The sequence below is a fragment of the Hyperoodon ampullatus genome (genome assembly GCF_949752795.1).
Source record: "Hyperoodon ampullatus genome assembly, chromosome: 6".
NCBI classification, from domain to species: Eukaryota; Metazoa; Chordata; class Mammalia; order Artiodactyla; family Ziphiidae; genus Hyperoodon; species Hyperoodon ampullatus.
Window position 1 is genome coordinate 40,982,024 of NC_136919.1, and position 25,987 is coordinate 41,008,010.

General features: G+C 41.4%; 1 protein-coding gene across 1 annotated transcript in view; it reads left to right on the forward strand.

Moving 5' to 3' along the window:
* The window catches only part of FBP2 (fructose-bisphosphatase 2), a gene marked incomplete at its 5' end in the record, with an annotated part of 35,916 nt that extends 11,672 nt beyond the window's left edge, over nucleotides 1-24,244 (forward strand). Inside the window, 4 exons of the mRNA XM_079706982.1 lie at nucleotides 6,367-6,507; nucleotides 15,013-15,150; nucleotides 20,689-20,808; nucleotides 23,850-24,244. Coding sequence (XP_079563108.1) covers nucleotides 6,367-6,507; nucleotides 15,013-15,150; nucleotides 20,689-20,808; nucleotides 23,850-24,044 — 594 coding nt within the window. The 3' untranslated portion in view covers nucleotides 24,045-24,244. The remainder of the gene's footprint in view (nucleotides 1-6,366; nucleotides 6,508-15,012; nucleotides 15,151-20,688; nucleotides 20,809-23,849) is intronic.
* Between the last annotated feature and the right edge of the window lie 1,743 nt (nucleotides 24,245-25,987).

The following is a 25,987-nucleotide window of genomic DNA, read 5'->3' on the forward strand; positions in this document are numbered from 1 at the left end:
TTTTGATTTGCATTTTTCCCTGATGATTAGTGATGTTGAGCACCTTTTCTTATACCCGTTGGCCCTTTGTATGCCTTCTTTGGAAAAATGTCTATTCAGTCAGATCATTTGTTTTTTTGCCATTGAGTTGTGTGAGTTCTTTGTATATTTTGGATATTAATCCCTTATTCTATGTATGATCTCCAAATATTTTTTTCTTTTTCATTTTGTTGATGGTCTTAATAGCTTCTTAAAGCCAACTGATTTAAAAACAAAGAGGAATAATGAGGGATGCTGTGCATGTGTGTGGACAGGGAGTATGTGGGAAATCTCTGTATCTTTCTCACAATTTTTCTGTGACCCTAAAACTGTTCTCAAAAAAATGAAATCTTTGAAACAAAAAAAGAGGAATATTACTATACATAATATGGGATATTCACACTTGAATTTTGGTGATTTTGAATACAGAGATTTTGTCTTAAAATTCAAATAAACCAGAGGCTTTGATGGCTAGTCCAAATAACCATAGATTTTCTCTGATACTGTTTCTAAAGAAGGGGGGCAAGTTTGAGAAATGAATGAGATATAAAGAGAAAGCTTTGTGATGCTTAAGCAATATCTAATGAGAGAGCAGCTTGCCTCAGAGAACTCACGGGGCTGTCACAGCCTCTTAGAACCTTGTCAAAGCCAGGGATGATACCCGTTTCTGACCAGGATTTCTGTGATTTTCTATAAGCATCAAGATAGAAGTTTCAGGACTGTCAGAGAACTGTCAAAAGTATTTTCTTCCCCTTATCTCTGAGGAGCATTGCTAAACACCCTTTAAGACGTCCCATACTGCTTTCAGCTCCCTGTTCTATGATTTTCCTTTTTCTTGAAGTTGACATTTTCCATTTCCAACAGTCACAGATTAGACAAAGTGCAAACTCTCTCCCTTCAGGACATCCAGAACTTTTGGATACAATATATCATCCTTTAAATTCGTGGCTGAGCTCATTGAAATGAACAAGCAATAAACACAAGGTAAGGGGCGGGGGACCAGAATCACAGAAAACTGAAAACCAGAGGCTTAAGAGGAGGACTGAGGGAGTCGTCCTGATGGGAGGAGCTGGTCTTGTTGATCTGAGTAAATCAAGTGTGTGGGTTTTAACACCTCTACAGGGTCAGGAGACCCCATCTCCCATTATTATGGGTAAGTCAACCTCACCAAAATTCTACTCTTTTACTGACATAAGGATACATAGACCAGTGGAACACAAAAGAGAGCCTAGAGATAAACCCACATGTGAATGATCGCCTGATTTATGAAAAGGCAATACTGAAGTTTAATTTGTACAGGATGATCCCTTCAATAAGTGATGCTGGTCCAGGTGAATATCAGTACAAGAAAAAATGAACTTGACTCCTACTTCACACCATACACAAAGATTAATTAAAGACCAGAGACTTCACTGTAAAAAGTAAAGTTATAAAGCTCCTAGGAAAAAAACCACAGGAGAATATCTTCATGCCTTTGGGGAAGGTAAAGATTTTTTAAACAGGACATAAAAAGTACTAACCATGAAGGAAAAGGCTAGTAAACTGGGCTTCATTGAAACTAAGAACTTTTGTTCATCAGAAGACAACATTAAGGATGGACCTAGAGATTGTCATACTGAGTGAAGTAAGTCAGACAAAAATAAATAACATATGATATCACTTATATGTGGAATCTAAAAAAAAGGTACAAATGAACCTATTTACAAAACAGAAATAGGATCACAGATGTAGAAAACACACTTATGGTTACCAAGGGGGAAGGGGAGGGAGGGGTAAATTGGGAGATTGGGATTGACATATACACACTGTTATATATAAAATAGATAACTAATAAGAACCTGCTATATAGCACAGGGAACTCTACTCAATACTCAATAATGACCGATATGGGAATAGAATCTAAAAAAGAGTGGATACAGGTACATGTATAAGTGATTCACTTTGCTGTACAGCAGAAAGTAACACAACATTGTAAATCAACTATATTCTAATAAAAATTAATTTTAAAAAAAGACAACATTAAGAGAGTAAAAAGGCAACTACAGACAGATGGAAAAATTTTCAATGCATACATCCAACAGAGAACTCATATACAGAATAAATAAAGAACTCCTACAAATCAATAAAAAATACTGTCAATCTGATCAAAGGAATGGGCAAAAGACTTGAACAAGAACTTCAAAAAAGAGATTTTTTTCCCCAGCTGGTTAATAAACACGTGAGAGATGCTCAGCATCATTAGTCATCAGGGAAATGGACATGGAAACAGCACTGAGACATCATTTACCACTCGCCCCCAACCAGAGTGGCAAAAATTAAAAAGACTAACCATACCAACTGTAGATGAAGAAACTGGAATTCTAATATATTGGTGGTGGGAGTAGAAAATGATACAAACACTTCAGAAAAATTTGATAGCACCTGCTAGTATTAAACATATACTGATACACTATGGCCCAGCAAGTCCACTCCTGGAGTGCACCCAGTATAAATGGGTGCCTGTGTCTGCCAAAAGATGTGTAAAAATTATTCATAAAAGACCCAGACTGAAAAAAATCAAAAAGTGTATCAACATAAGAATGGATAAATAAACTGTGATATAGTCACACGACAAAAAGCTACATAGCAATGCAAAAGAACAAACTATTGCTATGTGCAATAACACAGATAAAATCACAAAGACATATGTTGTGAAACATAAGCCAGATACAAAAGAACACATGCTTTGTAATTTCATTTATATGAAGTTCCAAAACAGTCAAAACTAATTATTCTTTTGATGTCCAGATGATAAAGGCCAGAATAGAGGTTACCTTGGGGGAGGTGATAGTGACGAAAGAGGGTATAAGAGAATCTGCTAGGTGGCTGGAAATATTCTATAAATTGATCTTAGTAGTTACATCGGTATGTACTATATATATGTAAAAATTCGTCAAACTGTATAGTTAAGGCTTGTGTGCTTTGCTATATGTAATTTATACCTCAATTAAAAGAAAAATAATCAACTTTCCCATACATTCTACCACCAAACACCACTGCCTTTATATGTGACAGGGAAGTAGGGAGTAGGGAAAAATATAGAGATTTTAGTGGAGTAGGGAAAAATATAAAGATTTGAGAAAGATAACACTAAATCATTTGTAAACTCCTCTGAGATTTTTGAGAAAAGTGTCATGGCAATGGAGAATACTAACATGAAGTGTATTTTGGGAGTTCCAAGACCATATTGGAGGGAAAACGAGGGTTGAAACTTTCTTTTTTCCAGGCATTGAAATAAGTTACAGATGGCTTGTAAGTTTGGTGGAGAGGTGGGGGATAAAACCAGAAAAAAAGTGTAGAATATTTGTCTAATCTTGTCTTGATGTAGGAGAAATTCTGTCTAAACATAAAGACAAGAGAAGAAAATAATTAGGCTGTAATGAATAGTTTTAATTACCAAAAAAACTGCAAAAAAAATACACTATAAATAAAATTAAAAGGCAGATGACACTTGAGGAAAATGTTTGTAACATATAACATATTTATATCTTTCATATATAAAAAGCTATTAAAATTAACAATAATAAGATGAATAACCTGATAGAAAAATAAGCAATGACATCAAACAGGCAACTTACAAAATAAGAAATAAAAATGATCAATAAATACATAAAAATTTACTTTATTAATTATACAAAATGGAAATTAAAGCAGATGTCTTTTTTTCCACCTATCAAATTGGCCAAGTTGAAAAGACAATACTATCTTATGTTTATCAGATTCTGCATGGCAACTTTTCAATATGTATCAAAAGTATTTTACCCAATACTTTTATTATTTGGAATTTCTCTTGGGAAAATAATCAGATAAACACATGTTTATGCACTAGATTTTTCATCTCAGAGTCGTTCTGATATTTTAAAACATTTGGAGACATCAAAAGGATAATATAATACTATAACTAACTCTATACACATAAATTTGATAACTTAGATGAGGTAGACCAATTCTTTAAAAAGCACACTACTATTACTCACTCAGTATGAAACAGATAATTTGAACAGCCCTATAATTACTAAGAAAATAGAGTTCAAAAGAGATATCTCTAGGCCCAGATGGTTTCACTGGAGAATTATACCAAATGATTAAAGATTATTCAATCTCTTCTAGAAAAGAGAAGGGAAAGGAATACTTCCCAGTTTATTTTCTAAAGCCAGTATTATGCAGATACCAAAACCAGATGAAGACAGCTCAGAAAGGAAAACTACAGACCAATATCTCTCATGAATAGATGCAAAATCTTCAACAAAATATTAACAAATAAAATTCAACAATGCATAAAAAGAATTATATACCATGAGTAAGTGGGTTTACTCCAGTGATGGAAAGCTGGTTCAATATTCAAAAATCAGTCAGTGTCATCCACCACATCAACAAGCTTAAAGAAGAAAAATCATAGAATCATGTCCATCAGTGAAGAACAACCATTTGACAAAATTCAACACTCAGTTATAAAACAAAACAAAACAAACAAACAAAAACTTTCAGAAAGCAAGAAATAGAGGGGAAACTTCCCTCAACTTGATAAAGAACATCTATAAAAAGACAAGAGCTAACATTATATTTAACAGTGAAAGACAGAATGCTTTTTCTCTAAAATCGAGAACAAGGCAAAGATGTCCAATCTCACCACTGTTATTCAACATAATGCTGAAAGAGCTAGCTGGGGCAGTGAGACCAGAAAAAGAAATAAAACCATACAGATTGGAATGAAAAACTGTTGATAGGATGGTCCATGTAGAAAACTCCTAAGGAATCTACAAACACCAAAACCAAAGCCAGCTTCCTAGAACTAATAAGTGAGTTCAGCAAGGTCACAGGATACAAAATCAACATACAAAAATCAACTGGATTTCTATATATCAGCAATAAACATATGGTAACTAAACTTTAAAATATGATACAATTTACAGTTACTCAAAAAAAAAAGGAATAGTAATTCTACCAGTAATTACTGATGAAAGTAATCAAATAATATGTCTTGTATGGAGAAACATACCATGTTCATGGGTTGGAAGACTCAACATTGTAAAGGATGTTAATTCTCCCCAAACTGATATATGAATAGGTTTGACTCAATTTCTCTCAAAATCCTGGCAAGATATTTTGTAGATATAGATAAGCTTATTCTAAAATTTAAGACTATATGATATTAACAGAGGGATAGACATATGTTCAATGGAACAGAACAGAGAACCCAAAAATGGTTTCACACAATTTATGGCTAACAGATTTTTGACAAATTTGTGAAAACAATTCAATAGAACAAGGAGTCTTTTCAACAATTAATGCTAGAGCAACTGTATATCCACAGAGGGAAAAAAAAAGAACTCAACCTAAGCTTTATACTTTATACCAAAATCACCTCAAAATAGATTACAGGTTTAAAGGTAAAGCTTTATTTTTTATTATTATTTTTGGCTGCGCCGCACGGCTTGCGGGATCTCAGTTCCCCGACCAGAGATTGAACCCGGGCCACGGCAGTGAAAGGCCGGAATCCTAACCACGGCACCACCAGGGAAGTCCCTCCTTGCCTTTTTGAGCACAAGGAAGTAGGGAGGGACGAGCCCTTCAAGAGATACCTGGAAAAGTAGGTTGTGAAATCCAGTCTCAGTTGTGGCTCTGCCCCTCCATCAAGGACATTTGCTCTTCCTTCGTCAGCATGCCTGCCTTGTCCTGTCTCTCTGAATTCCCACTCCCATTGGCACTGTTAGTGCTGCTAGCCAAAGAGAGAGGATTCCTCAAGAAAACATCCAGAACCATAGACTTGGGAACAGACAGGGGCAGGGTCTTCAAGGGGCAGCGCATGGATGGTGACGAGCTCTTGGCCCAGCTGCCTGGGTTGACTCCATCTCCTCTTGATGTTGGGTGAGTTATCCAGTTGCTCAGGCTCTGAGTTCTTCATCTGAACAATGGAGGTCATAAAGGTATCTACCTTGGAGTGCTGTTGTGCATGTAGAATGAGGTACTGCACAAAATCAGAGCTCAATGACCTTGGTCGTTATAATCATCAAGGAGCATGGCTTATGATTTTTAAGAGAAGGTGTAGTTTTAGCACTTGGGGATGCTGTTCTTGGCAGGATGGAGACAAATATGTTCAGAAAATAGGGAGAAGTCCAAGAATGGTCTTTGCAATGGTTTAGCTAGAACCATTCATTAACATGGCAACGCGTTTCCTCCAGATGCATTTGCTGTGGCTTGAAATTCTAGAACTGCGTTTCCTTCAGTGGTTCAAGTAGATCTGAAATGCAGGCCTCTGGCAAAGCGTTCTCTCCAGAGACAGTAATGTTTCCCTTTTCTCTTTTGCAGACCTCAGAGGATGAGCCTTCTGAAAAGGATGCCCTGCAGCCGGGCCGCAACATTGTAGCTGCGGGCTATGCACTCTATGGAAGTGCAACACTGGTGGCTCTTTCCACTGGGCAAGGAGTGGACCTCTTCATGCTTGACCCAGTAGGTACCCAATAAGGCAGTATGGGCCTTTGTGCTTTAATTCCTGTCCTCTGAGATAATTTCCTAGTCATTCCTAATACTTGCTTTTGGGGTCAGAGAGTCTAGTTTGGAGAGCCAACAGAATCATCTAAAAACATTAAGAACCTCTGTTCAAATGAGGGCATTTGAGGGGTTCTACAGAGTCAGTTGTAGCAACTCAGGCCCTGTTCTTAAGGAATTTATGACCAAAAAATGCATTCAACTTCTTCGGTTTATGGGAATACAATGACTTAAGAATCCCAATGATGGCAATTTCCAGCCAGAAGCATGGATTCTTTAGAGTAGCACCATCCAATAGAACTTTCTGTGATGATGGCTACGTTCTGTAACCTATACTGTCTGTTATGCTGGCCACTAGCTTCCTGTGCCATTGAACATTTGCAGTGTGGTTAGTGTGACTAAGAAACTGGGTTTCTAAATTTTATTTCTTTTGAATTAACTTAACTAGCCACATGTGACTAGTGGCTACCCTACTGGACACCAGTTTGGAGGACTTCCCCTAATGTACATGTTCTTCCCAATGGGAGGAGTGACTGGTAGAAAGCAATTTTATCAGATTCTGTGTTGTTCTCCACACTTTCCACAATGAGAAAATGCTCAGTAGCAGAAGGGGAAGAAGTACAACCTCTGGGTAGATGAAAAATATGATAGCACAACGCTGTTTGGAGGACGACATAATTGGATAAAGACACAAGAGTTCAAAAATAAAGGGTGAGCCTTCATGGCAAATGTACATTAAAAATGTTCAGCAGAAATTTTGGAAAATATGTGTAACTTATAGAATTTCTCTTTTAAATGCTGGTTGCTTTGCTTATTACTTGTGAACTACTTTGCTAAATATAATCAGGTCTTGTGAAAACTTAAATAATTTTGACCAAAGTCCATTTCAAAATTTCCAGTATTCCATGAAGCAAAAGCTATTGTTCAGTATTTCAACTTAATTTGAAATTACAAATGTTTATTGAGCATCTAGTGTGTCCCCAAATACCATTCTAGGCAGTGGAGGGAGATAATGCACTGATCAAACAAACATTTTAGACAAACACTTCAGGATTTTACATGCTGGTGCATGTGAAACCGCACAACTCAGATTGGGACTTGAACTCACTATCTTTTAATTGAGATCACACACCTGGTCTCAGGTCTCAGGTCTCAGGTTCTTTATGTCTTATCACAGAAAGAATTCAGTGAGAGACAAAGTGATAGGTGAGAAGTGGATTTACTTAGAGAGATACACATTCCATAATCCGTCTCAAAAGGCAAGATTGGCCACAGGACATGGGGTTGTCTTGGAAAATGAGAGTGGCCAAAGCAGAAACATATTCCACAGACAGAGTGTGGGCCATCTCAGAAGGCAAGAGACCCGGAAATATGGGGTGGTTAGCTTTTTATGGGCTGAGTAATTTCATAGGCTAACGAGTGGGAGGGTTATTCCAACTATTTTGGGGAAGGGGTGGAAATTTCCAGGAATTGGGCCACTGCCCACTTTTTGGCCTTTTGTTGTCCTTGGAACTGTTATGGTGCCGGTGGGTGTGTCATTTAGCATATGCTGGTGTATTACATTGAGCTATAAGGAGGCTCAAGGTCTACTGGAAGTCAAGTCTTCTGCCATCTTGAGCCTAATTGGTTCTAACCAGTTTTTGTTGTGTCCTCAATGGCTCTGTCATTCTTTTTTTTTTTTTTTTTTGTGGTACGCGGGCCTCTCACTGTTGTGGCCTCTCCCGTTGCGGAGCACAGGCTCCGGACGCGCAGGCTCAGCGGCCATGGCTCACGGGCCCAGCTGCTCCGCGGCACGTGGGATCTTCCCGGACCGGGGCACGAACCCGTGTCCCCTGCATCGGCAGGTGGACTCTCAACCACCGCGCCACCAGGGAAGCCCCTTTGTCATTCTTTTAAAGGTTGTGCCCTGCCCCCTTCTTTCCTGTTTCACATGTGAGTGGAGGGAAGGGAGTTACAAATTTCAAAACAGTTAAACTAAACTTTATAGTATGGAAATCTGGTAGCTTTTATTTTTTAAAATATTTATTTATTTATTTATTATTTTTAAAAAATATTTATTTATTTATTTTTGGCTGCATTGGGTCTTCGTTGCTGCCTGTGGGCTTTCTCTAGTTGCGGCGAGCAGGGGCTGCTCTTTGTTGGGGTGCGCGGGCTTCTCATTGCTGTGGCTTCTCTTGTTGCGGAGCATGGGCTCTAGGCACACAGGCTTCAGTAGTTGTGTCACGTGGGCTCAGTAGTTGTGGCTTGCAGGCTCTAGAGTGCAGGCTTAGTAGTTGTGGTGCACGGGCTTAGTTGCTCCGTGGCATGTGGGATCTTCCTTGACCAGGGCTTGAACCTGTGTCCCCTGCGTTGGCAGGCAGATTCTTAACTACTGCGCCACCAGGGAAGTCCATCTGGTACCTTTTAAAGTCTAAATTTTTCACATATAGACCCATCAGAGCAAAACGCATTGCTGTGTCGGTTTACTGATGCTCTAATTTCTCCTTATTTTCATAGAAGCAGGAATCTGTAGTTCACAAATAATGTTACTGAGCCCAAGCTCATTCTGCTTGCCGCAAGATAGCCAATAAATTGGGAGGCAAGGTGTTGAGGCAAGGAATAGAGACTTTATTTGGAAAGCCGGCAGACCGAGAAGATGGCAGGGTAGGGTCCCCCAGAAACCATCTTACCGGGCTCTGGATGCCAGTTTCATTTATAGAACAGAGACTGGGAGGAGGTGAGGAAGTGAAGTAAAGAGGCCATTAGTTTTGCCTGTCTTGGACGACATCGGGAGGGGATGTGTTAATTTCTTCACAGGTGGTCAGGGTCAGATTATCTCCCTGTGAGCTGAGCAAAGGCACTTTAGTTTAACATTCAGCCACATGGTAAGGGTTCCCTGTGGCAGGCCATTATGTATGATTATAATAACAAAAGCAATGAAAAGCAAAGGTTAAAGTCAAAGAAACAGATCGAACATGGAGTCTGATTTAGCTCTTCCCTCCTACAATAATACTCTCAGAATAGTAGCTGACAGTTAGACAGTGCTTATTAAGTGGTGGATAGGTATCTGTTCTAGGCCACTTGCATATATTAATGCATTTAAGCCTCACAGCAGCCCTGTGAGCGTAGGTCCTACTATTATTCTCATTTTCAGACGAGGAAAGTGAGGCACAGAGAGGGTAAGTAACTTGCCCAAGGTCATGCTAGTAGCAGTGGAGCCAAGAGTCACACTCAGGCTGTGATAATTGTGATTTATAAGAAAAAAATAAATTTGATCATTCAGATCGAAACAGGAGGGAAGGGGGCAGGGCACGACCTTTGAAAGAATGACATAGCCCAAGGACATGACTTAAACTGATTAGAACCAAATGGGTCCAAGATGGCGGACAAGTCGACTTCCACTAGACCTTGAGCCTCAGTATATGCTCACTGTAACACATCAGCAAGCTAAATGACACACCCACAGGTGCCATGACAGTTCCAAGACTGACCATAAGGATCAAAAAGTGGGCGGTGGCCCAGTTCCTGAAAATCTCCACCCCTTCCTGAAATAGCTGGAATACTCCTCCCACTCATTAACCTATGAAATTACCCACCCCTATAAAAACTGACAACCCCATACCCTGGTTCCTTTCTCACCTTCTGAGATGGCCCACACTCTGTCTGTGGAGTGTGTTTCTCTCTAAATAAATCCACTTCTTACCCATCACTTTGTCTCTCACTGAATTCTTTCTGCAGTGAGACATCAAGAACCTGAGCTTCATTAAGTCCTGAAGCCAGGTGTGGGATCTCAGTTGGAAGACTGAGTTTTGGCCAGGTTTGAGTCCTAGCAGTGTGGGTTCAAGTCCCAATCTGGGTTTAGGCTGTGTTCGAGTTATGGCACAGGGGTTCAAGTCCCAATCTGAGGTGCATGGGTTCAAGATGACCAAAATATATTCCTCATATATTTGTTATTCATCCATGATTCCTGGCTCACAGCTCCCAAAACCCTTGGAATTTCCTAAGTGTTGAGAGTGCTAAAGGTGTCTTTTGTTATGGTAATGAGGTGACTTTTGGAAGGCTCCTAAAGATGGGGGCTGGTTTCTAATGGACCCAACCACGTGATTAGAGGGTTGGGACTTTCAATCTCACCCCCTGGCCTCTGAGGAGGGGAAAGCGACTGGAGGTTGAATCAATTGCAAACGATTTAATCAATCATGCCTATAATGCCTGTATAATGAAGCCTCCATAAAAACCCAAAGGACTGGGTTCAGAGAGCTTCTGGGTTGAGACTGAGGAGAGAGGTGAGCCTGGAGAGGGCAGTGGAGCTCTTCACCACTTCCCTGTGCATCTCTTCCATCTGGCTGTTCCTGAGTTATAGACTTTTATAAGAAACCAGTAATCTAGTAAGTAAAATGCTTCTTTGAGTTCTGGGAGCCACTGTAGCAAATTAACTGACCTGAGAAAGAGGTCCTTGATGCCAAAATCTTGGCTTTCCTGCGTACTGATGCTGAACAGAAATATGGAGACAGAGTTGTGGAGAAGAAAGAAAGCTTTATTTCTTTGCCAGGCAAAGAGGGAACACAGTAGGCTAGCGCCTCAAGAACTGTGCCCCCCGCCCTGGGGAATAGGGAGAGGTCTTATAGTCTGGGCTCATGGTCAGAGGTATGTGATAAGGATCAAGGCAGTCATAGTCTTGCATTCTTTCTTCTTCAAAGTTTCAAAAGGGTGAGGTTGCTGACAAGATTAGGGTTGTGCAGGGTCTCAGGTGGTCAGGTCTCCTAATCTTGATGAGCTTCTCTGGTCCCTTTTATCTTACCTTAGGTGGTTTCATGGCTGCTCCTTTCTTAATTAGCAACTATTCGAATCTGCCCTTTGGAACTCAGGGAATGTCATGGAGGCTGGAGTCTTGCCTGCAAGAAATGGGAGACAGAAAGGCCTCTATGCCTGGGAGCCCCACAGGGCCCTGCTTGGTTTCATCCTGGGAACCTCTGATTTATGGCCGGTCAGAATTATAGGTGACAACCAGGGTTTGGAACTGGCGTCTGAAGTGTCCCCACTTCGGAAGAGGGCAGACTTCTAGGACTGAACCCTTAACTTGTAGAATTTGATGCTATCTCTGTGTAGGTAGTGTCAGAATTGAGTTGAATTTCAGACACACTTCTGGTGTCCAAGAATTGCTTGGTTGAATTGTTGCAGGAAGGGGGACCCCTTCCAGGGCCCGAGAGTGGGCTCTTGTCTAACATTTGGAAATGAATTGTCCAAGGAGACACGTGCTGATAAAGCAAGAGACTTTATTGGGAAGGAGCACCCAGGTGGAGAGCAGCAGGGTAAGGGAACCCAGGAGAACTGCTCTGCCATGTGGCTCACAGTCTTGGGTTTTATGGTAATGGGATTAGTTTCAGGGTTGTCTCTGACCCATCATTCTGACTGAGGGTCCTTCCTGGTGGTGCCTGCCTCGCTCAGCCAAGACGGATTCCAGCAAGAAGGATTCTGGGAGGTTGGTAGGATCTATATATGGACTAGGGTCTCCTCTCTCCTTTTGACCTTTACTGAATTCTTCCAGTTGGCGGTAGCTTATTAGATCCATGTTCCTTACCAGGTCGTTCTGTTGTAAGATAACTCATGCAAGTGAGTGATACCTGACCAGGGCGGGCGGTTTCTGTCAGTGGTTCCCTTAAGAGTATGTGTGGGATTCCTCCCCTACCCACTCCCCCAACACACACACATAAACACACATAAACACACACACAGAGGAAGTGGCCTTGGCACACCAATTCACAGGCAGTTTTGTGCTTAACTATTATACCAGACAATTTTGAATAAACTCTCTCGATTACAAGCAAAATATCTCCAAGAACATTCTGAAGTGGTTCTAAGGGTAGCAGGGAGGTGTCTTTGGCTCAGGGGTCCAGCTGAAGGATTCTAGAGACACAGCTCATGCTTTCCACCTTCGGTCACGATAGGGGGGCCCAGTCTGGATACAGGTAGGCCAGACAGTTTGATTACACATCAGAAAGAAGAGACGAACCATAGCATGCTCTCTGCTGAGCTCTCTTTATTAGCCTGAAAACCCTTTGGATCACATCGCCCTACTACAAAGGACACTTGAGCAAGGACCCAGTGTATGAAGCTGAGGACCAGTTTGAAAGGTTGACTTCAAGTTGAAGCAGCTTATGGCAACTGTCACAGGTAGAAGACCATAGAGGGCGGCCCACAGTTTACTCAGGCAGGGCCTCACAGGCCAGAGTTCCTTGGTGGGGCAACAAGAGCCTGCCTGATCTGTGAGTTTGCAGGGCTGGTAATTTGATTTTGTCAGAGCACACATTCTGTTCAGGCACAGAGGGACCGCCTCACGTTAACCAAACTCTCAACTGTGGTATAAGCCACAATGACAAGGCATTTGTTTACAAATAGCAGATATCATTTCTGGGTGACAAGGATATGGTGCCTGATAATCAGGTACCCTCTTCTCAAAGCTGAGGGAGGCCCTTTTAATATTCAGTGGGTGCCAGTGATCACACAGAAAAAGGCATTTATTTTCCAGGTTAGAGTAAGACTCCACAGCTAGTTCCTCCATCCCACAATAGGGAACAACTCTCCAGGGGCCTGAGTGTCTACAGCCCCTGGGGTGGATAAATAAGTGAAGACATTATTTAGACAACAGTATCTGTCTTTGATCTTTGCTGATAAACAAAAAGAAAAGGATCCTGGCTAAACTAAGTAAAGGACTTAACTGTATTAATGGGAAAGCTCAGGCCCCAGGCTAGAGATGGGCAGGTCTGGGAAGCAGGATTCACAGGAACAGTCCCACAGGACAGCCAGTCTGGTCTGGACACCACCCCTGATGCTGTGTCTCTCGCTCAGGTTTCAAATGCCAGGGAGGGGTATGTAATTTGCTAAGCTCAGTCAGTTGCCTGACCTTGGGCTAGAGGAGGCCCAGCTTAGAGTCTTCTTAGACTGGCATCCAATGAGAAAAGTTAATTATTCAAAGGAAGTTCGGGTACTTTTAGGACGTGGAACTCCATGCTGAGCTGCTCCAAAGCAACAAATGTCCAGAGCAAGTTATTAAAGCTCATGATCCAGAGACCATCAAGTACTTCCCCGCAACATAAGAAGCTGGTTTACTAGCAAGGGAGAAGGCACTCTGGAGGAACCGTGAGGCATCGTGCTAAGAGGGGGTTGGCTTGGGCTTATTATAGCACTTGGGGTTTTGCTTGATGATTCTAAGGAGTATTTGAGAAAGAGAGGGTCAGTTCTGGATTGGGTGTTGTCTAGATGTGGGTACAATGAATGATGATGTATCTCAGTTTGTATGTAGGAGGTGGGAAGTTTAAAGTGAGGTTAAAGATTCATTGGTAAAGAAGGACTCATCACTCACATTTGGCAGAAGAGAAGCGTGTTGAGTTGTTTTTGCACGTGAGTATCCTCATCATTGTCTTATTTCAGACACGGTCAGTGTGGCCTTGTCTCTTTGTGGGAGTGCTGTAGACGTTCATTAGTAGCCTTCTAGCTGTGAGCTGTCATCTTGGGGGATTTTTATTTTCTCAGTCTTCAAAGTTTAATCAAAACTGATTAGATTTCCAGGGTCTGATTTTCTTCCTAGTGACTTAGAGAGACATCCAGCCTTTCAAAATGAATCTGCAGCTAGCTGATTACATTCTTAGGGATGAGACCGTCAACACTCTAATTCTGAGGATTTAAAAAACATTTTTTTATCAACTATTCCTCATGCTGAGCCAATACAGTTTCTGATTGAAGGGATTTCTCTTTACCCATATAAGAGCAGTTGGGATACAAGGAACTTTGAATGGTTTCCAACATTGAGTTGTTAAGATAAACAAAATAACTGGGGACTTCCCTGGTGGTCCAATGGTGAAGACTCCATGCTTCCGATGCAGGGAGCACAACAGATTCGATCCCTGGTTGGGGAACTAAGATCCCACATGCCTCACCGTGTGCCCCCCCCCCAAAAAAAAAAGCTGAACTGAATGTGGAAGAGGATGGCAAAAACATTATAGGAAATACAAGATAAATAAATTAAAGAAAAATAACTGGACCCCAAATTAGTGGTCTAACTGCATCCCCCACCTTCATGACAAATCCCATTCGAGTAACTTCTTCCTCTCACTGTTGATGGCCCAAATCTTCCTGAAAACATTAGGAATTAACCGGGGGTGAGAACTTGGGGATAAATACAGCTAGGATCTTACAAATGAGTAACCTAGCTATGGTGAAAGTTACAAAGGAAATTTTCCCTCTTTTTCCTTTGAATTATTTTATTTCTTGTTATATCACTGCTTGAGCTGTCTGTGCAGGCTCCATATTGTCACTGTTCTTTGTATAACTCATAAAAACATCACTGGGTAGGCTGCAGAGGACCTGACAAACCCCAGGGTTCTTTTAGCAGACCCACATCTTCTACTGTTCTCTGGTTGTTGGTGTGTGCTGTTGACTTCTGTTTCCTGGTATCTCTCTTCTTCCTGGTGTTTCTCTTCACCTTTCTAGGCTCTTGGTGAATTTGTCCTGGTGGAAAAAGATGTGAAGATTAAAAACAAGGGAAAGATTTACAGCCTCAATGAGGGTTATGCCAAGTATTTTGATGCTGCCACCACAGAATATGTGCAGAAAAAGAAATTTCCGGAGGTGAGTGAAGAAAGCTAAGGCAGAAGCAGGGGGAACACTGTCTCAGTGGGTTCCTGTTTTGGGGATGGCTGTCGGGGCCTGGATGAAAGAGGTTGATGCCCCTGTTTATGGCTCTGGACCATATGAGAATGGCAAACTCTGACTTTCTTCGTAAGCAATCAATATCTTTCATAGCTAAAATTTACGTACTATAGATAATACTCTCCAGGTGAGTTTTTCCAGGAGAAATTGTCTATGAAGAAGGCAGAGACCAATATTTCAAAATCCAGAGTTTCAGGCCAGAGCATCTCCCCTGTCATTTTTTGCTGAGCTACCACCTATGCTGATTCTGGTCGCTTAATTGTATTTAGATGGAATAATTATGTTTAAAAGTACAATTCATATGCTCTAATATTAGGGCCTGGTGTTTACTCCAAGTTTTAGGAAGGTCTTTGGCTCTCAGTGTGATCACCGAGTCCTGGACTTCATGTGGCTACTAATATAGCCCAAACAATCCAGTATGTATGTCTGCCATACAAAGAGCGCTTTTAAGACAGGTGTGGGAAGGAGTCAGAGCATTTTCAGATGAAGAATTGGAAGTCTGACCTACACTGGAAGTGGCTGGAAAAGCAGTGGTGTGATGTGCCAGCCTGGCTGTCCCTGGAAGCCCTTCATGAGCTCCAGGGAGAAAGAGCTCAGGATTCCAGAGGGTCCAGAGCAGTTAGTCAACAGGGTGCTGGGACCTGCCTCTGCTGCCTCAGATGGAGGCTTTAGAGAGTTTTCTTCTTTCTCTGTTCTGTTTGTTCTTTAAGCAAAATTCTTAGAAGTGCAGTCTCCTGTACCTCTCCTTTGCTGTCATGCACAAACCTGTTAGACATCTTAAGGGCAGAAGTAACAGGATATGAATTGTGAGGTTGATAAAGTCAAAATTATTTACAAGTTCCCAGTCTTGGAGATGATTTCACGGTGGTTCCCATTCTAAACTAAAATGTGCCTCTTCTAGAACCCATAAAGGACAATACTTATTTTACCACTGAAAAACCAAACTCGTATGAAAAAAAACCCATAAATCTTTTTGAAGGAGAAGTTGCAAACTGAGAAAAAAGTAATCACCACACATGACTGACAACAGGTGAACAGTCTGTCTACACAAGGACCTAAATACAAGGATGAACACCCAAACAGAAAACCAGGCAAAGGGCACAATAGTGCAAGTCATGGAAGAAACAAATATCCAGTCAGCAAATGGGAAGATGTTAATAAAAAAGAAATGCAAATTAAAATGCAGCATCGTTTCCACATATGAGACTTGCACAGATCTAACAGATGAATAGTGCTCAGTGGTGTGGGAAAATAAGCGCTCTCATAAAATGTTAAAGGAAACATAAATGCCACAACCTTTCTGGGGGGAGGCAATCTGGCAATATGATTTCAAATATTAAATATTCAAATCTTTTGACTTAGTTAATCCTAAATTTCCCCTGGAAACTGATCCTAAAGAACTAATAGGTCAAATAAAAAAAGATAAATGAGCAAGGATATGTCACTGCAGCATTGTTTATAACAGCAACAAAGGAACAACTGAAGTATTGTATCCATCAGGAAGGATTGGTTGGGGACATCCACAATATTCTAGTGAAATATTGTGCCACACATCTATTCATCCATTAGGAAGGTAAGTGCTTCTTTATATATTGGTAGTGAAACATGTCCACAAAATACACATATATATGTGAACGTATTTATGCACACAGATATACATAGTATGTATGTATGCATAAAATGTCTTAAAAATGTGCCATATTGTTAATAGTGGTTTCTGGAAGTTGAGGTTATAGGGTTCTTCACTTTCTCTTGTGTGAATATGTGCAATGATCATGTGTTATTGAAAACGGGTCATTCCAATTCTCTTTGTAGAAATTATTGCAAAAGCATTGTCATTTGAAGAGGCAATCAAAGAGTGTACAACCAAGAAAATTTAAAGGGAAAAAGCATATCAAGTAGTTAATTAATAAAAATATATATTTTTCTGGATTTTATGTTGTTTAGTATAGTGTGAGTCAGCTTTTAAAAATTTGCAATGTGTTGTGGTTTCTTCTTCCATTTAAAATGAATGTTTACTTTTGCACCTAAAAATGGAAAGAAAATAGATCATTCTGTTTGGAAAAAGAAGTCCCCTTACTCTCCTGTAGTTTTGCCCTCAGGAAGCCCCTCTCGAGTGTGAGCAGGCAGTGCTCCTCCCACACCTCATTCTTCTTGAGGCCATTGCTTGCCTGCAGGATCTTTGTGTTCCGGCTGCCATTCTCCCACACACCGCACCCCAGGGAGATGGGAAGTGGTCCAGGCACTTTTCCTTACCCTCCACCATTGTGGAAGGAGCAGTCCTCCTTTGTTGTTTGTCTCCTGACAGTAGCAGCTTCTCCTATCCCTGACTGCACTCTTCTATTAGTCATGATAATAGTAGCTAGTGTATACTGTGTCAGACACTGTTCCTAGTGCTTGTTGTGTACTAACTCATTCAATTCTCCAACAGACTACAAGGTAAGTGTTAATACCACAGTCCCCATTTTACATATGAGGAAATTGAGGCCCTGAACAGTCAAGTAATGTTACTGAGTTCAAGCTCTTCTTGATTGCTGCATGGCAATAGAGGTCAATAGAGAGACGAGTTACTGGGGCAAAAAATAGCGACTTCACTGGGAAAGCCAGCAGACCAAGAAGATGGTGGACTAGTGTCCCAAAGAACCACCTTACCTGAGTTAGAATTCAGGCTTCTTTTATACTAAAAGGGAAGGGGGTGTGATTGGTTGTTGCAGACTTCTTGGTGTCAGAATCCTTTGTTCTTGCAGCTGTCAACATAGGTCAGGTCAGGATGTTCCTGTAAATCTACAACAAGACAAATGTTATTCTCTGTTCTGCAAATTTTTATCTCTATATGAATGGAAAAGTGACCTTTGAAGGTCAGAGCCTTGAGAATGGGCTGTCCTTTATATTTCAGCCTAGAGACAACATTCTTAATTTGTAGCAAAAGCAATGGAATACGAAGGTTAAAGTAAGATAAACAGATCCAATATGGAGCCAGATTTGTTCTTCCTTATTCAGTAACTTGAGTAAAGGTGACCTTATTTAACTGGTAGAGCCAGGATTAAAATCTAAGCCTTCTGTTGTGCAACAGATCTCTAGAGCTTTTTTTTCATCTTGTAAAACTGGAATTCTACATCCATTGAACAACAATTCCCCATTTCCTCATCCCTGCCCCCATCCCTAGTAACCACATTCTCCTATGTATTTCTATGTGCTGGATTACTTTAGATACCTCAGATAAGTGGAATCACTTAGTGTTTGTCTTTTTGTGACTGGCTTATTTCACTTAGCATAATGTCCTCAAGGTTCATCCATGTTGTAACAAGTGACAGGATTTCCTTCTTTTTTTTTTTTTTTTTTTTTTTTTTGCGTTACACGGGCCTCTCACTGCTGTGGCCTCTCCCATTGCGGAGCACAGGCTCCTGGATGCGCAGGCTCAGCGGCCATGGCGCACGGACCCAGCCGCTCCGCGGCATGTGGGATCTTCCCAGACCGGGGCACGAACCCGCATCCCCTGCATCGGCAGGCGGACTCTCAACCACTGCGCCACCAGGGAAGCCCAGGATTTCCTTCTTTTTAAAGTTTGAATAATATTCCACTGTGTGTATATACCACATTTTCTTATCTACATATCTGTCAATGGACACTCAGGTAGCTTCCACTTCTTGGCTATTGTGAATAATGCTGCAGTGAACATGGGTATGGAGATATCTCTTTGAGAGTCTATTTCCTATTTTTTTAGGATAAATACCCAGAAGTTGGAAGGATGTTTCCTTTTTTTTTTTTAAGTTTTTCTTTCCTGTCATTCCCTCTTTAACCCTCTTTGCTCCATTGTCTGCCCTGTATAATCCTCTTTTGTCTGTGTTGCCAAATCCAGCCTCATGTTTCCACCTTGTGTTACCTGACCTTTCCATGGCATTTAGGGCTGTTTACCCCTTCCTTGGCCTTGTGTCTGGTTTTCCATCCACCTTCCTAATCATCTTCTTAGCCTCTTTTAGTGGCTTCCACACTTCTGCCTGCCCTTCAAGCTTGGTACAGGACTCTATTCCAAACAAACCTCTCAGCTCACACTTGGTATCCTGCCAGGGTGAACTCATTCAGTCTCTTCTGATGGAATTCAGATATACTTGCTCCTCAGACACCTAGAACTCCAACTCTGACCCTCCTATCCCCCACCCCCCACTAAACATACACCCCCAAGCCTGCTCCTTCCTGGTTCTTCTTCTCTTGATCCACACTGCCTCAACCATCATACTCATTCCCAGCAACATTCGGGGAGTGAGTCGAGAGGATTAACTCTTTCTTATGCCCATGTCTAATCATTCACTTGGTGTTATCAACTCTATTTCCTAAATATCTCTCAAGTTAGTCCATTTTCTTCATCCCTATGGCCATTGGTCTAATTCAGACCTGTGTTCTTTTACCTACTGAGTAGTCTCTTAATTGGTATCTGAAGGTGTTTTTATATACTTAATATCATTATGTGAATAAAATGGAGGAGGCAAAATCTCCCATGTAATTTTTAAGGTAACAACCTGAGTAGTGCTTTCAAGAAATCTCACGTAAATGAAATTCAGTAGGTATTTTCCCAGCACGTACGTTTTGTCTCAAACCAGGCTGGGCTCAGGGAAGGCCAAGATCAAGCAGAGTCTTTTCCCCAAGGGTGTCACAGACTGATGGAAGGGCTTATGGATATAAATGCTTATGAAATCAATGCATTTTATTGTGGCTGATGCCACACAAAACACTGGATTTCTGCCCTGAGGAATTTTGGTGTTTCCCTGCACTGTCAGAGAATTATTAGATTAGACACAGAAATCTCAGATGGGTCACTGAATGAGGAAAAGCAAACCTGCCCAAACCACTTCATCAGATAGTCGTGCCTTACCTGACATGCCCTACTTGAGGGAAATTATGAGCTTTGTTTTTTTCAGAACAAATATTCTTTTCATTACATGACTAATGAAATTGAGGTTTATAAGGAAGTTGTTGTATTTCTTTGCATGATTTCTAAGGCTCTTTAAAATAATTTTGCCAGTGAATAAACACTGCTTACACTAAGTGCAAAAGTTGTCATGTTCAAGGGAATCTGGTTTTCAGAAAGCTGAAAAGTGCTCTGAACTCTGGGGGCCAAGGAGGAGATTCAAGGAGCAGACAAACAGTTGGCGTTTGTCTGTACTTCCTTTTTCTTTCTTTAAAAAAAAATTTTTTTTTTCTTGTTAGCTTCTGTCTCAGGACACATATTGTCTCTCACTTTAAGTAGTCCAACATTTAATGAGTCCAATCACTAGTTGAGGTTTGGGGCTCCTAATGAATGGAATGCTCAGTTATATAATATTTTCAATTCCTAAGCTAGTGGGTGGAAGAAGGAGGCCCTGGAATGCAGAGGTTGCACCAGCTGGATGTGTGACCTGAAGCAGGTGCTGACTAATTGCTAAGCTCACTGCATCTTGTCTCTTTCCTCCTGCCTTCTAGGATGGCAGTGCTCCCTATGGGGCCAGGTATGTGGGCTCCATGGTGGCTGACGTGCACCGCACCCTGGTCTATGGAGGCATCTTCCTGTATCCAGCGAACCAGAAAAATCCGAAGGGCAAGGTAACTCTCCTTTGTCTGCTGGCTGAACCCATTCAGGGAACCAGTCAGAATTCGCTGTCTCATCATGCCTGCTTTTTGGCTACTGCCCTGTTCTTGGCATGTCTGTCTGCGAGTGGGCAGGTGGAAGAGAAACAAAGTCTATATCCCATTAGTGAATTCTGAGGCTGTGGTAGAAGGTATGGAGAAGGAGGTGGCTGAAGTTGTTGTTATTGGTGATTGTCATTGGCCTTCACTTCCGCGGGCCTCACTCCCCTCAATTCACTGTGAGTCAACTGTGTTCATCTCCCACTTTCCCAATGCTGTGTCAATCTTTTAGCTTCATCAGCAACTGATTTTGCATCATAGATCCTTTTGAGAATTTAATGAAACTTATGGACCCACTTCCCAGAAGAAAATTACACATAAACATACACATTACATATGTTTTCAGGGGGTTCACGATGATCTGAGGTCTACCCAAAAATTCCCTAGAGAGTTCCCAAAGTCCAGACTAAGCAGTTCTGCTCAAAACTCATTCAATATTTCTGGAAAGGTAGCTCCTGGAAGGTCTCACTGCAACTTTATGATCCCAATGCATCTGTTTTGAATAGACACCGCCATGGAAAGGTGTCTGATTTTTAGCCAGTCACAGAATCATAGGTAAGTAGACAAATCCAGACAAAGGCCTGTCGTATTCTCTGACACACTAACAAGTAGCCACATGTATATGTCTCTCAGCACGGGCAACCTGAATTTTTGGAATGCCAGATTCAAAGCCACGATAAGAAATCTAACACAGCACATGAGACCAGAGAGGAGATTTTAATATGCAGATTGGTATGTCAGGCATTTTTTTCACATGAGTGTTTAGCTCACCTATATTAGCTGGTTGAACTAAGAGTCACAGATAAATCTGCACAAAAGGTGCTGGAGGAAAGAAAAGTGTTACGGAGTATTAAGTGAGATAGAGTAGAAGGTGTGGAAATTCTTTTTTTTGGCTGCGCTGTGGAGCATGCAGGATCTTAGTTCCTTGACCAGGGATTAAATGCACGCCCCCTGCAGTGGAAGCGTGGAGTCTTAGCCACTGCACCACCAGGGAAGTCCCCTATTTTTTTTTTTTAAATGTGGAAATTCTTAAGTAGAACTGCTCTTGCCACGTACGCATTTCCACTGGGGAGAACATTAAGACTAATTATTACTAATTATTAAGATGATTTAAAATGAGTCTGAAAACATCCACATATAATTACAAAAACATTTCCATAAGCATATATAATTGCATATATAGATCTATATTCATAGCACCATATTGAAAGTATCATTGGTTTCTGACCTCCATGTTTTAGCTCTCAAGGTCTCTGTGACCACATTTGTGTGTGTGGGTGCGTGGTTGGGTTCTCTTCCTATGTGCGCTTGTCTCTGTAGAGCAGTGTAGATTTTAATCGTGGAAAAAAAATAGATTGCATGGCCTGCAGGTCAAGGTACCATGAAGATCCGGACATTGTGTTTTAAGATGCGTTTACTACAACAATGGCATTTTAAGGTCAGAACAAACCTTGCCTCCGAGACAAGCTTTATGCAAGAATGCTGTGCTTATTTATTTGTTTACTTATTTATTTATTGTATCTGAATCAACATGATACAAACAAAAGCATGGTATGCTGTTTTCCCAAAATGGCAATAAATGCCCTCTACAGTCTTAATTTACTTTCTCCTCGATGCCTGGCTCTCCAACCCAGATTGGAAATATTTTGTTCCTTTCTTTGAAATAACAATAATTTAAAAATCAGCACAAGATATAACTATTTTCTCCAAGTAGTTTTAACGAATGCATTTCAAGAAAAGAATGGAAAGAAAAAGGCTGCACAGAGGTAGATCTTTGAAAGCTCATTGAAGAAAAGGAGAAAATTTTTTTAACTACAGATTTTGTACCTATGGGGGAAGGAAGGAGAAGATAGTATGATACTGAGTCAGAGCGTGCAGCTAGAATGTCACCCTGAATCTAATGTGATGTGTGTGTGTGTCCGCTGTGGGTCAGGGGATGGGGAGGGAGTCAGAACATAATGACAGAAGTAGACCCAGAAAGGACATTCAGTCAGCCATTTCAATTCAATACACCATATTCTAACTGGACACAGGACAGACACCAGCTAGTTCTCACAGTGCCTTTTAGAAAGACATTTCTTCCTCAGAACAGGCTCGGCCCTGGACCCATGTACCTGGCCTGGCAAACAAAGGTGCAGACTGATTCCCCCCCACCCCATTTCTGCCCTCCACTGGGAGCCCCTGTGCAATGTACACGGTAGCCTTGTTTGGACACTCTCTACATGTCAGGCAGTACTAGGAATGGAGATGCCACAAAGACCAACCTTGACAGACCCCTCCCCTGCCTTCAAGGGAGGGCGTCCAAGGAGGAAGGCAGATGTTAAACAAACTTCAGAGTCAGGACTGTTATGAAAGGGGAAGTACAGGATTCTGTGGGACAGCATGCAATGAGAGAGTTAACTAACTTAGTCTAAGGGGCCAAAAGGAAAGGCCATTTAAACACCAGCAAACTGTTCGGCCAAGTTGACACTTGAGATGTTCCTCCCCACGATGCCGGCCACTGTGGTTATCTTGAGAGACTGGCCAGCACTCCCGAGGTGACCTTCCGATCCCATCCAAGCTTGACTCTTGACTCTTGGCCATAAGGCCTGGCATATAGAGGCTCCTAACTGGGCCCCGCAGAATCAGTTTACCTCATTGCGGAACCAGAGAGAAATGAGTACCTAGATCTCATACTCCCAAGTGAGAATGCCAAGCTCTCATAAGCACAAAGTCACAAGATAGGTAGATATCAACCAGAGGTGTCCCCAAAGGCATATGTGATGAGCATCAGCTGAGGCACCCAGCCTTCTGGAGAGTGTAGGGCTCGGGCAGCCAGCTCCGCTGAGATGAGCAAATGTGCTCACACTAATGAGACAGCAGTTGAGTAGTTGGAATTCCTCGTGGAGCTTTAGGGGCATGGCTTGGGAATTTTGACAACTTGCAACACTTGTCCACCTGACTCTGTTCCTCTGCAGCTCCGGCTCTTGTATGAGTGCAATCCTGTGGCCTACATCATCGAGCAGGCAGGAGGCATGGCGACCACAGGCACCCAGCCTGTGCTGGACGTGAAGCCTGAGACCATTCACCAACGAGTCCCCATCATTCTAGGGTCCCCGGGTGATGTGCAGGAATATCTCACCTGTGTACAGAAAAACAAGGCAGGCAGGTAGTGAGTCTGACCCCTCAAGCCCTCTTCTCTTTGTGTTGTACCTTGTTAAGGACCCTAGATGAATGATAGGTGAATGAATGCTGGTGATGAGAAACAAAAGGCAAATCCACCAAATCACATCCAGAAGAGCAGCATCCAAGTGCTCACGATAAGTCTAGAAGCCAGAGGCGAGTCTGTGGTCAGTGTAAAGGGCTAAAAATAAAACCCACATGTGAAAAGAACAACTTTGATTTGTCTTCTGTCATGAACAATGGCAAATAGTGTTGTGATTCTAAGTCTATCAGCCCAAGTAATCAGCAGCTATCCACCTGTGGGCAAAAGGTACAGAGATCAGTTAAGAATTTGTCTTGGTTTGCTTAAAATTTGAACCTAGTGTCTGAGTCCTATAGTGATTAATTTCCTTTCTTATAAAATATATATGTATATTTTATATATATACTTATTATATACACTTATATATATTCAAGGTATATAAATATATACATTATATATATTTAAATATATAAACGGCTGACTTAATTTCTTAGAAGTTTTTGTCTTATTGTGGATAGGTTTTGAGTTAGAAATCTCATGGGTATTAAATTCTAAAATTTTGGATCAAGGCTTTATTAGGAGCAATTATTTGGATAACCAACAACTATTTGAATAGAAAAATGTGGTCACCTATTGACAAAGCCACATGCTAATTAATACCTGCTTTTCTCAACCTCTTGACTTTTCCTTTTCAATATTTTCAGGAAATATTTTAATCTATCCTAGGCCCTAACCAGAGTGCACTGGTTAATGACCCTTCATTTGTCCTAATTATGTCTAGATTGGGGCGGGGTGGCATATGCATCAGAAATCTCAGCTTGCTTTTCCAAGAGTTGCTATATATGTTTATGGACCTGGAGGCCAAAAATACCTAATGAAATATTCACAAACAAATCCAGAAATATTTAAAACAAAGATACATCAGGACAAAATCGGCTTAACTCCAAAATTCAAGAATGATTCAATATTAGAAAATCCAGGGACTTCCCTGGTGGCACAGAGGTTAAGAATCCGCCTGCCAATGTAGGGGACACAGGTTAGAGCCCTGGTCCGGGAAGATCCCACATGCCACAGAGCAACTAAGCCCATGCACCACAACTACTGAGTCTGCGCTCTAGAGCCTGTGCTCCACAACAAGAGAAGCCCCCACAATGAGAAGCCCGCACAGCGCAACGAAGAGTAGCCCCCGCTCACCGCAACTAGAGAAAGCCTGCGGGCAGCCACAAAGACCCAGTGCAGCCAAAAATAATAAAATAAATAAGCTAATTAATTAAAAAAAAGAAAATCCATTAAATAATGCATTAGATTAAAGCAAAAGGCAGTGGTGGAGAGGTGGGGGCTAGGAGAAACCATGGGAAAAACATTCCTTTCCCACTTTAGCTTTGGACAAGGTGGTTCATACCACCCAAAGATGGATTTCAATTTGGATATAATTCAGGATTCAGTAGTGTTCCTCAGTCCACCTCTGCTTGGCAGCAGTAACAGAAGCAGTAAAATTTAATACGTAATCGAAATTTTTTCATCTTCCTCCACGAAACACAAAGATTTTCTAGGAAAAATTCTGATTCTAACCAATGGGCTTTTAATGCTTCATTAGACATTTCATCAGAAACTTATATCTCAAAGATTCAAACGGAAGTCTTCACTTCTTAGGAATAAATGGATCTGGTGAGCACATGGTTTCAGGACTACACAGCCAGGAGGGGAAGGATTTTTTGGAAACGAAGGTGAATGATAGCACCTTCAATCATGGTCTATGTTGCTTTGATGAATGTGGTAGGTGCTCAGGGAAAGATCCGTTCACTCACTACCCTTCTTCAAGTTTGAGACTCTTGGTCCCTGCACCTCAAATCTAAGAATGGGAAACTAGGGAAGAGTATGGGACTCGCATTCCATTCTCAGTGGCTACAT